Here is a 13719-nt window from a genome sequence, read left to right as displayed (position 1 = left end):
CTTGAAAAAAAAAGGCAGCACAGAAGAATAGAAATTTCATAAAATTGTACTTGGATAAGGATGGAGAGAGAGAAATATTTATTTCGAGATGGCAAAGCGTTCAAGATAGATAAATCGTGAGATAATGAAGAATTACATTAAATTAAAGAATGAAGATAACATAAAGAACGGTTAACATCATTTAATTATTAGCTGGGTATAAATCAGCAGGCAAGCGGGGCTTTGCACGAGCATGCAGTGGCTTAGCCATTAGGAGGTCGCATTTTGACTCGGAAAGGTCAACCATCTCCTCATCCGATGGCGCGCTCCAATTAAAACCTTGAAGAAGCCTTGCCAAAAGCATTACAGACATCTCGGACCCAAGTGCCATGCCCATGCAACCGCGTCTTCCTCTGCTGAATGAAAGAAATCTTAATTCTGGTTCGGTCAACTCTACTTGATGATGATGATCATCCGGTGAACCAATATGACGTTCCGGTATGAATTTCAATGGATCTTTCCAGACGTTAGGGTTTCGGCCAAGCCCTATCCGGCTCAGCAGAACGTGACTGCCTTTGGGAATGAAGTAACCGGCGACAGTGGCATCGCGAGTTGAAACATGAGGCAGGTTAAACGGTGCCACGGGATGAAGGCGAAGCACTTCCCTTAAACAAGCCTTGATATAATTGAGCTGCGGGACGTCAGATTCCTGAACAAGTCTTTCTTTTCCAACAACTCTATCGATCTCCTCTGTTGCTTTTCGGAGAATTTCAGGCTGGTTGATCATCTCCGCTATTGCCCACTCTGCTGCATTCGATGGATTATCCACTGTTGCAAGTGTCAGATCCTGCAAGTACGTACATATGTTAATTTATCGATCAGTTAATTTGTCATTAAAATTCGAGACCGCGACCTGATTATATATAACATGAGCAATTAATAATATAAAAATTAATGTATTAAATAAACAAGATATCCAACGTACCATGCATTGAGATTTGATCTCATCTATGGATAACAATGGATCCCCATTTTCATCCTTTGCTGAAATGAGAACATCTAGCAAGTCCAGGTCGTTGTGAGCTTCCTTCTTGTTGTCATGATGTCTCCGTTGTTGTACTCTCTCGTCTATAATGGAATCGTGATACTTGTTGGCAGTTTTCATGGCCGCACTTACAATTTTTTCATGGCCTTCTAGATCGAAGACTCTCATCCAGGGAACGTAATCTGAAAGAGTGAAGGAATAAAGGTGTTGGAGTGCAACGAAGAGTGATTCAACGTGTTCTTCTTCTTCAAATCCGGGACCTCCATCTTCTTTTCCTTCGCCAAAGTATCTCCTGTTGAACATCATCTTCCTAATAACGTTCCCACAATAATGGCGGGTTGCAAGTCTTACATCTACAACTGTTGCAGCAGAAGCACTTTCGCGGCATTGGTTATAAATGAATCGAACAAGATTGTCAGCTTCTTCTCTTCTCTTAGAGATTAAGGAGTTAAGCCGGGCTGAGCTCAACACGTGAGAAGCAACCATCTTTCTCATTTTCTTCCATTGTTGACCCCATGGCACGACTGCCACAGACAGGAATCCTCGGCTAGAGTACTCTGTCCCCATTGTGAGCGGCCTCGTTGCAAAAATTGAGTCGTTATCTTTTAGAACTTCCAAGGCAATTTCTGGGGAAGTCACTGGAATCACATGAACATTTCCAAGCCGGATGCAAGAAATGTTGGTTTTAAGTTCTTTCATCACACTGTGTATCCATTTGAAGGCCGGCTTATTCCTCCAAATCTCTGGAAGGTTTCCGACTATTGGCCACGCAGCCGGGCCTGGAGGCAGTGTTAGCTGCTGCTTCATTGTTTTCTGCTCGCTGCTTCTTCTATTCTGCTTGATTAATTCATTCATTTTCAAAACATTTAATTAATATGATCTATTTTAGATAAGAATGCACAACTACTGTTACTAATAAGTAAGTAAATCATGGAAACCGAAATACACACACATACCTTGGACAGTTGATTACGCGCAAATGAATACATGTCCTTCGCATATCTACGAATACTTTCAGATTTCAGCTGAAAGCTCGTTAGTGCAACAAGGGCAACGATTAACGTCACGAAAACAGTATATGTGGATTCAAAAATGGGATTACTTTGAGGATTGGAAAGGAACTCCATAATGGTTGTATTTAAATTCGGGCTCAAAAACAAGCAAGCAAAGTGTTAGTAGCGGTGGCTGTCAAAGCAAAATGTAATTTTATATATTGTTGATGACGGACTGAATGAAGAGGACGCTCTCGTTATGTTATTTATAGGGAATGGGAGGTACGGTTCAAGTTCTGGGAAGGTCGCCAATAACCAGCACATGCGTGCTGACGCGTGATTTGTCTGTTTTTGATAGGAAGTGGAATATTCAAAGAATAATAAAGTGCTGATTTTTCTTCGGTCAGCAGTCAGCAACAGCAGTCATTCGGGGGAAAATTGTCTGTGTGCTTCCTTTGACGATGGAATCGACCGCTTAGTGGCAACTGCGGTGGTTGGAGGATTAACGACGGCATAAATTTTATATTGTAAATAATTCATAAAATAAGTAAAAGGGTAATATAATTACTAATTAAATGAAAGTGAACATGTACTTGATTAAGAAAAAGAAATCCCTGACCTACATTCAGAAAATTGACTAGCTACGGGCCTACGGCATGCATGGGAGTTTGGTTACTTACGGTTCAGACTTCAGAGTAAAATTACTGATAGTCAAGTATTCAAGCAAATGCTATTTGACCATCAAATAAAAAAAAATATCTATTATTGACCATAAGAACTAGTGGAGTTTATTCGCGATGAATAAGTTTAGGCATGATCGATTTTTTGGAAATACAGGTAAGAACATATAGTCTTCGTCAACGGAAATATAAGTGCTAAGGAGTTGCCGAAACACACCGCATCATTTCTTTTCTCAATTTTTAATAGCGTTTTGCCATGATCAACACCGAATGTCATCAATGAAAGAGTAATATCATATTCACAAGCCACTTCGGCTTTAGCAGTGGTGAACCGCTACCTCAAAGTTAAGAAGGATTAAAAATAATAGTTTGAGCCTCTATAGACTCAATCTCCCTCAATTAAATAAAAATTGTGTAGAGTTAATTTGTAAGTCTTTCTCCCTTATGAAATACGAGTGAAGTAGAGACATCTCTCGTATGTGAGGGTCATATGTCTGAGCATGTACTTCATAAAATTAATGTAATAATATAAGTCCCAAGTTATATATCTGATGGTAAATATCAGTATAATGTCTGCTCTAATAGAGTTGTAAATATTTGTGTAATACAGTAATCTGATGTGTAATCAATATTTAAAAAATATATATATATATATCTGATGGTAAATATCAGTATAATGTCTGCTCTAATAGAGTTGTAAATATTTGTGTAATACAGTAATCTGATGTGTAATCAATATTTAAAATATATATATATATCATATTCACAGTATAGTAATGACAGTATCTCAAATCATATCACGTTTACTTTGACGAAATATTCACCACGAAATATTAGAATATTTACAGTATAGGAAAAAAAATCTCGACTTCTAACATTTGTCTTAGTGATCATATAGACCTTATTAATTTCAAAAATGATCATAAAATCTCTTTTCCTACGATCATATCTTTCTACTGTAGTCAAACTTTTATAATACCATAATTAATCGTAATCTTTGTAAACAAAATATAAGACTTGCAAACTTAACATAAATCTTATATATCAACATTAAGGAGCCGTTAGTTTTTTTTACTTAATAATTTGATTGACTTAATTTCAATCAATTAAATCTGTTTCTTTTTCAACTTAATAGAATTTTTTAGTCATTAAGTCATCAAGCCAATTTTTTTAGCTTTTTATTTAATTTAAAAAGTCTAGATGATATTACAAAAAAATATTCTCCAAATTAAAGTATCCTTAAATCATTAATTTATTCTCATCTTTACCTAAATAAAATTTAAGAATTGATATTACTTTGCACCTTTATTTTCATCATTTTTTATTTTATACCTGGAAGTTTTTATTTTTTTTCAATACCTCTTATATTATTTTACTTTCCATTTACAAGTTTTAGGTGTAATCTACAAAATTTATTTTTATTTTACAATTAATTGATAAATTGGTATATTATTGGTAAACAAAACAAAAAATTACAAATGTAATGTAAAACTTAAAAATCAACATTAAGTGTAAAAATAAAATATAAGACTTATAAATAGAAGACAAAATAAGTAAATTAACAATAGAATGATAACTTAGTGTGACAATGGAGTGATATATTAGTATATCATTGGTAACTAAAACTCAAACTTACAAATGCAACACAAAACTTGTAAATCAACATTAATTGTAAAATAAAAATAAATTTTGTAGATTACACCTAAAATTTGTACATAGAAAGTAAAATAAGTAAAATAATATAAAAGATATTGAAAAAAAACTAAAAACTTACAAGTATAAAGTAAAAACTGATTATAATATTGATTATGTTTTATGTTTACTAATTTTGAAAATTTATTCTTTTCAAGTTTTTCAAAGGTAGTGGAAGATAAGGTGATTTTGCATCTTTTAAAGGCCTTATTTGGTATTGAAGTTAGACAATTATTGTTTTTTCAGCTATACCTTAAAATGTACAACACTACAATGTTTGGTAAACACTAGCTACTATAATATAGAAGTTAAATTAATTTGATCCACTGCTTAGATGATGAAAAGCCTTTAATAACTTTATTATTTTGTCAAATATATTATTTAAAAGTCATATTTTTACACACTAACAACTTTTATTTTATAGTTATAACATTTTCTCCACAATAAAAATTACCACCAAGTATGTTTCTGAATTTGATAAAATCTTCTACGTTGAGTGGTTTGGTGAACACATCAGCTGCTAGATCTTTTGTCATCGCGTAATCAAGTTGTACATTCTTTCTTGTGATGCACTCTTTTATATAATGATAGTGAGCGTTGATATATTTGCTTCGATCATGGAAAACTGAATTCTTGGATAGAGCAATTGCTGACTTATTATCCACACAAATCTTGTTTGGCTCTACTTGTGGCAAACCCAACTCCTTTAGCAAATTTCTAAGCCAAATCGCATGGCAAACACTTGATGTAGCAGCTACTTACTCAAATTCACAAGTGGAAAGTGTGACAATTGGTTGCTTCTTTAACATCCATGTGAAAACATTATCTTCTATAAAGAACACAAATCTGGTGGTTCTCTTTCAATAATCTACATCTCCACCCCAATCGTTGTCGCTATATCCAACAAGCTTATAGTCATTAAAAAATGAGTACAATAAGCCGAAATCAATTGTACCTTTGATACAGCGAAGGAATTTTTTTTTTTTTTGCAGCCTTAAAATGAGTGATCTTTGGGTTCTCCATGTATCGACTCACAAGTCCAACAACATAAAGGATGACAGGTCTCGTACATGTCAAATAACACAGACTTCTAGCAACGCTTTTGAAAAAAATTGAATCTACTTCTTCTCATTTGTCATACTTGGATAGCTTAACTCTACACTCCATTGGTGTGCTTATTGGATTGCAATCATTCATCTTGAACTTCTTAAGTATCTCTTTTGCATAACTTTCTTCATAAATGAAAATGTCATCCTTTTGTTGCTTGACTTCAATGCCGAGGTAATATGCCATCAATCCGATGTGAATTATCTCGAACTCTTTAATCATCACTCTCTTGAACTTTTAAATAAGCTTGGATTACTTCGAGTGAAGATGAGATCATCCACATACAAACACATAATTAAAATATCTTCATCATTTTCTTTGACATAAAAAGTATGTTCATATGGGCATTTAGTGAAGCTGTTTTCTTGAAAATACTTGTCAATTTTGCTCTTTCATACCCTTGGTGCTTGCTTTAACCCATAAAGAGCTTTTTTTAATCTCATAACTTTGTCTTTATCAGAGCCAAAATCTCATTCTCTTTCTTCATAAAAAATTACATCTCGACTGATCAAGATCTTCTTGTTGTTTGGATTGTATAGCTTGTATCCTTTAGAATTGTTGTCATAACCAATGAAGATAAACTTTTTACTTTTTCCATCCAACTTGGCTATTCTCTCGACTGGTACATGTACATGGGCAATGCTCTTAAAAACTCTCAGTTGAGCGATGCCGGGCTTTCTTCTACTCCATGCTTTTTGTGGTGCCTTACCCCACACACTTCTTGTTGGTGATCAATTGGATAAGTAGATTGTACATGCAACAACTTCAGCCCAAAATTCTTTAGGTAGCCTCTTACTCTTGAGCATGCTTCTTGCCATGTCGAGAATGATTTTGTTCTTTTTTTCTACAACACCATTTTGTTAGGGGGATCTTGGAACTGTCAAAAGGTGTCAAATTCCATTTACTTCACAAAATTCTATGAATTGATTAGAAGTGAACTCTCCACCTCGATCAAATCTCATGGCTTTAATCTGGTATCCACTTTCATTTTCCACTGCAGCTTTAAACTTATTAAAAGCTTCAAAGACTTCTGACTCCTGCTTCAAAAAATACACCCAAGTTTTTCTTAAAAAATCATCAATGAAAAAAAAAAGTAGTTACTTTTACAAGGGAGCTTGGCTTGAATGAACCGCACACATCAGTATGAATAAGCTCGAATGGCTTCCGAGCACTTCAGTTTGACTCCTTTAGAAAGTTTTTTCTAAACTACTTGCTAAGTAAACATCCTTCACAAAGTTGATTAGGATGATTGATTGAAGGTAAGTCTTTCACCATGTTTTTTTTTTATAGTAGCTAGCTCTAGTCCACTAAAGCTGAGATATCCAAATTGAAGATGCCAAATCCATATTGGATTTTTGTGAAAAGCCTTGAGACACTTTGCAACATCATTTTGAATATTTAAAAGAAATATTATATCCTTCGACATTTTCACCTTTGCTATTAGATTTCTTTTGTCATCTTTTAGAAAAAAACTATAATCTTTTAAGTGAATATGATAGTCTTTTTTTCCAAGAGTCGACCTAAACTGAGGATGCTGCTTTTCATACTAGGCACATAATAAATATTTGAAATTAATTGGTGGCTACCATTTTTTGCACGAAAAAGAATATTACTTTTACCCTTCACTAGTACTTTTAAATCATCTTTAAAAGCAACATTGATATTCACATATTCATTTAGTTCCACAAACATGCTTCTATTTCGCTAATGTGATTACTAGCACCTATGTCAAGATACCATGTATTTTCTTGACCTCCGCTGGTGTCATTACTTGCTAGTAAAAGTGTACCATCTTCACAATTCTTCTCTTCAATATAATTTACTCTCTCATCAATTCTGGTACTTAGAGCTCTGCATTTTAAAGCATAATGCCCAAACTTTTGAGAATTATAGCATTGTACTTGGGATTTGTCATACATCGATCTTGGATTACCTCTGCTTCGTCCTCTGGTTGAGTTTTCTCCTTTTGCATATTTGGAGTTGTTGTTGTTGAAATTCCAACCTCGTCTATGACCACGACCTCTTCCTCAAATATATTGCATTCTCCCGTTGTTGGAGTTTTCTTCTATTTTCTTTGGATTAACTTCCATATTGAGAAGTTGTTCTTCAATTCATTTCTTATTTTTCAATTTTTCTTCATAGGCTTGCAACATTCCTTGAAGCTGCTCAATCGTCATTGCCTCCAAATATTTTGTTTCCTCAATTGTCACAACAATATGGTCAAACTTCGAATCTACTGATTGAAGTATCTTTTCAATGATCCTTACCTCTTTTAACTCCTCACCATTTCTTTTTAGTTTATTGGAAATGGTCACAACCCGAGTAAAATAGTCAGAAATCGACTCGGATGCCTTCATGTGTAAGGACTCAAATTCTCTTCATAATGTTTGGAGACGAACCTTCGTTACTTGCTCTGCTCCTTTGTAAGAGGTCTCTAACTTCTCACATCCTTCATTTGAAAAAGGTGCACCAACAATCTTTTCAAAAGTATCTTCATCTAATGATTGAAATATGAGATACTTTGTTTTATTCTCTTTCTTCTTTAATTCTTTTAAATTCTCCTTTAGCACTGCAATTAAAGTAACTTCATTTTTTGGCACAGTAAAACCTTTCTCCACAACTTCACATATGTCATCTGCACCCAATCGAGCCTCCATTTTGATACTCTAGTTGTCGAACTTACTTCCCTTTAATTGTGGAACTTGAAATGACATCATACCATCATTTGCCATAACTCACAAATTGAGTGAGAATTTGGAGATTATAAATGCACGGATGGATCCGGAACGTCAAAAAGCTATGGGAGGAACTCGGATCAACTTTCGGTCAATGGTCAACTTGGTCAACATCGGTCAACAGTCAACAGTCAACTGTGGTTAACAGTAAACTCTGGTCAACTCAGGTCTGGGTCGGTTCGGTTCGGTTTGGTTCAATTTGGTTCAACTCAGTGAGTTGACTCAACTTTAGGACAGAAAACTTCCGGCAGCGAGTGTGGGTGTGTTTGGACTCCGATTAAGCTGATTTTTACGGCGTCGCGTTACTCTCGTTGAGATCTTCGATTTGATATGCTATGTGGCTATATATAGCATCAAACACTAGCTCTAATACCACTTTGTTGGAGAATTTGAAGAATAAAACACAAATTTTATTAGAGAAAGCTCGAAAACATTACAAGAACAATTCACACACTCTTCACAAATTACTCTTAGAAGCTATTTTGCTTCTTATACTTAATGTATACAACACAAATGGCATAGGCATTTATAGTGAATGAAATACAAACATAATCATAACAACACACATCACCTAACATGTTCCATCAAGCTTTCATCATGGCACCACTTTACCTAACATGCTCTAAAGGAATCCTTTAATGGCATCCAAAGTGTAAAGCTAATCTCCACTTAATTAGATGCTTCATGAACATAACATGGTAGGACCATGATAATGGAGTATAGTGATTAAAGGGTATGTAGACCTCAATACCTCATTCCACTTAAATGAATTATTTATGTAAAACAAGTTTATTGTTTTCAACAGTAATATATGAATATCTTTTTATTTTGTTTTGGCTAGATCTACTTCAGGAAAAAGAATTTTGTTTAACTTGTATTAGTTAACAAGTAACACAATAGAAATGAAAAAAAAAATATAAATAGCCTATAATAAATTAGTAATGATACAGCCACAAACTCTTGTACAAACTTATTTTGTACAAACTGATGTGGCATGATAAGATTGGTTGAATTAATATCACTTGGCCCACATGATTTGTTTTTATTAATTTATATTTTCATTCAACCAATGAATTAATGCCACATCAGTTTGTACAAAATAAGTTTGTACAAGAGTTTGTGGCTGTATCATTACTCATAATAAATATAGAATTTATGGTTAAATCAATTCAATGAAACTTATGCCAATTGTTTTCAGTATAATTTGTTTATTTGCAATTATGAGTTATTATTTTTCTTTATTTAATTAAATTAAATGAATAAACTATTTTTTGTTTAATTAAAGTTTAATGTTTATTTATAATTTTTATGTGATTTTTACAAAGTGTTTGTTTTCTTTACAAGTTTAAAACACCAATTTCCGCTCCTACATTAATTAATTTATTTTATTTTCTATTTACTAGTCTTATATGTAATTTATCAAATTTATGTTTATTACTACACCGTAATTTTAATCACTACATTATAAAATATTTTTACATGTAAATATAATATTAAATAACATGTAATAATGAAATATTAGACTTGACAGAAAGTTAAGCGGAGAAAGAACGTTGGGAATCAGGCGTCAAAGCAAATTATTTTGAATAACTATTTTAAATCTATCTGATAGATTTTGTTAATATTAAATTCTCGTAACCCAAAAAAACCGACTTTAAAATTTTATGGTAAATTGAACATCTCTAGTTTTGTCTCGTTTTGCTGGCATGTGGTGTGAGCTTCTCTAAGTGGCACATGTATGGATGACATCATATTGTGAAAAGTATATATAATGTTATTTTATGCACTAAAATATTTATATGGAATATGTCTATTTATTTAATATAAAGACAATTAGCAAATAGGCTTCGGCATATCTTTATGCATATCGAATTAATTAAGGTAGTGTTTACTTGCTGGAGTGGGAGTGTGGAGTGTGGATTTCTCCCACTTCAGTGTTTACTTACTTTAAAAAAGGGGAGAGTGGGAGTGGGAATCCGTAGGTCCCACTTAATTTTGGAGTAGGGAGTGGAATTCCCACTCCCATGGGGGGAGGTGGGAGTGGGAATCCACTCCCCCCTCTTCCCATTTTATCCTTATAATTAAAATAAAAATAAATAAATAATATTTAATAAAATAAATAAATAATATCATATTTATTAAAAATAATAATTATATCATATTTATTTTATTAAATTTAATAAAATAAAAATAAATAAATATTATATTTAAATTAATAATATTAAACATTAATTTTAATAAATATTAATTATTTATTTAATTAATAATAATAAATATTTTATTCTAAAAAAATATTAATTTTGTACTATATTATCAATAATAATATTTCATTTGTGTTGCTATTATTAATAATTTTTATTCACATAATTTAAATTTAAATTAATAAAAAAATTATGATTTACATAATTAAGAATATTAGTAATTATTATTAATTTATAAATATAATAAAATATTTATTTTATTTTCTAAATATATTTTTTATTAATTTTTTAATTACAAATTATAATTCTATACATAAGAATAAAATTGTAATTTAAAACAATTTACTCTCAATTTAAGACAAAATAAACAAATAATTTGGATTCTGATTGACAATTCATATTTTCATTTAGTCTAAGTAAACACCATACTCTCACTCTCACTCCACACTTCTAATCCAAGAATTTCCACTCCTCAGTATTCCCACTCCTCAGTATTCCCACTCCAATTCAAAAAATAAACGCAGCATAAAAGCAGTAAATGTGGTCAATTTCTTAATTATGGGAAAGCACCCAGGAGTGGACTTTGATTGTTAACAGGCCTATCACTTAAAAATATTAATTTATCCTAATTACATCGAGAAACGGAAACTTACGTGAAAAAAAAAAAATTGAACATTTAAGCTGATACATTGTATCTAGTAGAGATCAATTCATTATTCAAAGTTAATCAACTGGCAATTTTGTCTTGGTCACCATTGAGCCAAAGTTGAATTCAGATAATTATATTAATTCCATCATATAGAAGTTTTAAATGATGTTAACATATTCCATGACGTTAATATTAACAAAGGGAGATTCAATGTTCACAATTTGCATATCCCCCCATTTTTCACGTTTCTAGCAAATTGCTCAGGTATTCATGTCACTTACGCTTTTTACTAGCAGTTTGACACTTAGCAGTCGCTAATTGAGAAAAATATCAACGAGGGCAAGGCTCAATCTTGATTTTGAAATTAAGAACAATAGCAGACATATATGCATTGAATCTAATTTTCGAAGGAAATATTTCACCCAACAATTTCATTTATAAGAATAAACCACCCTGTAAATGGTGTGCATAATAATTCTATTTTATGTTGTCGTTAAGCCAGATTCTGTTGAGCGATTAAGCCAGCAAGCTGCAACAGGTTACAGGACCCTCTCAGGAATACTTAAGAGCTCAAGAAAATGGCAGTCAAGTTGGACCTAGCAGACAGCCCTAGATCTTCCCTTCCCGTTTTGTCATATCATTGACCTTGGGGAATTATTGGGTCAACCGTATACCATATCGTCGTTTATTATTAGCTCCAGTTTATACGACAACTACTTCCTCTTCAGTCGCTATCCTTGTCTAAGGCTTTTGTTAAGTTAGTTACTGAAAATGCAAATTAGCATGAGCACTTTAGAATACGGTTAACCAACATGTTAACTAATCGATTACGATAAATTGGATCGGATTTTGCTGTTTTGTCTCCTCGAAGAAGTTGAGATTCGAAATTCTACTCTCATTAATGTATGTATGGGGTGAAATGCACCCTTACTTTAAGGGATAAGCCTTTTGGAATTTTAACTCATGTCCTCAATATAGGTACGAGTACTATTAGGATACAAGCCCAAAAGGTATCAGGAACCCTTGATTAATTTTATAACCTATTTATCATTTTGAGTAATTTTATTTAAGGACAAAATGATAATTAATGTAAAAGTGATTATCGGTGCTTGATGAGATTAATTAACAGGGTTTAATATTACGATTAAAGAAAATAAAAAAATAGAAAACCCAACATCGACAAAATGATTAATTTCTATTGATTTGAGAAAAAAGTCTTAGTTGTTCTTATAATACTGCTCATTTTCCATTCATTCCTTACCTCTTGTATACGTTAACAGCCATGATAATATGCATACACATGTGGCAAGAGTGAATACTTGAGAAGCAATGTTCCAGAAGCAGCAAAGAAGTATTTCAATACAGATACAAGGATGATAATACCTATTTATCCTTTTGAGTAATTTTATTTAAGGACAAAATGATAATTAAAGTGATTATTGGTGCTTGCTGAGATTAATTGACCGGATTTAATATCACGGTTAAAAAATAAAAAATAAAAAACCAAACATCAACACAATGATTAATTTCTATTGATTTGAGAGAAAAGTCTTAAGTGCTCTTGAAATATTGCTCCTTTTCCATTCATTCCTTGCCTCTTGTATGCTTTAACAATCATGTTAATATGCACACACATGAGGCAAATAATGAATAGTTAAGGAGCAATACTCCACAAGTACTAAAAACTTTTTATTTAAGAATTCTCAAAAATCTGCCATGATATCATATACTAAAAAGTTAGTATGATAAAAATATTTAAAATTTAGTCAGTCAATTTTAATGTTAATTGATAATCTATTTTTGCGCCCCCCAGTTTTGTAAAGTAATATGATTAAATTATGAAACATTGTTTGAATTAATGCATCTCAACCCAACCTATTGCCTCATGGATTTATTTTGCAAACTCATTGCATTATAAATCTTTTTTAATATAATAAAATGCAACTAATTAAAATTTTTGCAAAATATGGGTAAATGCGATTTTCTCTATACCGACATTAGTTTTTTCAAAAGTAAATAAGGGGTAGTTTCATTGATAAGTCTTTTCCAGTGAATTGAAATTCGGTAAACATGGAGAGCCTCCACTTTATTCAATCACATCAAGAATTGCTTTCAGCTAATTTTGATTTAACCATGGTTTTACAGATGTAGCTGCTATTTTTGAAATAATTAAAAAAATTGGGAGGAAATCATGGAATATATTCCCCTCATTTAGAATTTCAATATGAAAGCAATAAAATACTTTTTTGGCAAACTGACAAAATTGAATGTTGACCAATAGAAATTGCTATAGGCTTAAGATCCTGTTTAGTACGGACAATTATAATTTTTAAGTACAATATTAAAATATTTGGTATAACTAATAGTTTGAAAGTTATGTTAATTTAATTTCATATTTATACAATGAAAAATTTATAATATTTTTCATAATTTACTCAAAATTATTATTTAAAATTTAAATTTATTATACACTATTAATTTTTATTTTATATTATAATTTTTGTTATAAAAGTTGTGGCTTAAATGTTACTATACAAAGAAGGCCTAATTTTAAATAATTTATTAATTTCGTAGTCGTTATAATATTTCAGCTTGTGTGAAAGCGTCAGTAAGTGACCAAGTCCACACTGACTGCCACG

General features: G+C 32.0%; 1 protein-coding gene across 1 annotated transcript; it reads right to left on the bottom strand.

Moving 5' to 3' along the window:
* Window positions 1–61: 61 nt before the first annotated feature.
* Window positions 62–2268, bottom strand: LOC102612895 (phenylalanine N-monooxygenase-like). Its single transcript, XM_052440144.1, has 3 exons — window positions 1981–2268; window positions 965–1858; window positions 62–826 (listed from the first exon to the last, which is right to left on the bottom strand). The coding sequence occupies exons 1-3, from the start codon at window positions 2149–2151 to the stop codon at window positions 182–184; spliced, it is 1710 nt and encodes a 569-aa protein (XP_052296104.1). The 5' UTR covers window positions 2152–2268; the 3' UTR covers window positions 62–181.
* Window positions 2269–13719: the final 11451 nt, after the last annotated feature.

This window comes from Citrus sinensis, chromosome 4 (genome assembly GCF_022201045.2).
Source record: "Citrus sinensis cultivar Valencia sweet orange chromosome 4, DVS_A1.0, whole genome shotgun sequence".
Classification (NCBI taxonomy): Eukaryota; Viridiplantae; Streptophyta; class Magnoliopsida; order Sapindales; family Rutaceae; genus Citrus; species Citrus sinensis.
Note: the sequence above shows the minus strand (reverse complement) of the source record. Positions and strands in the feature narration are given on the sequence as shown.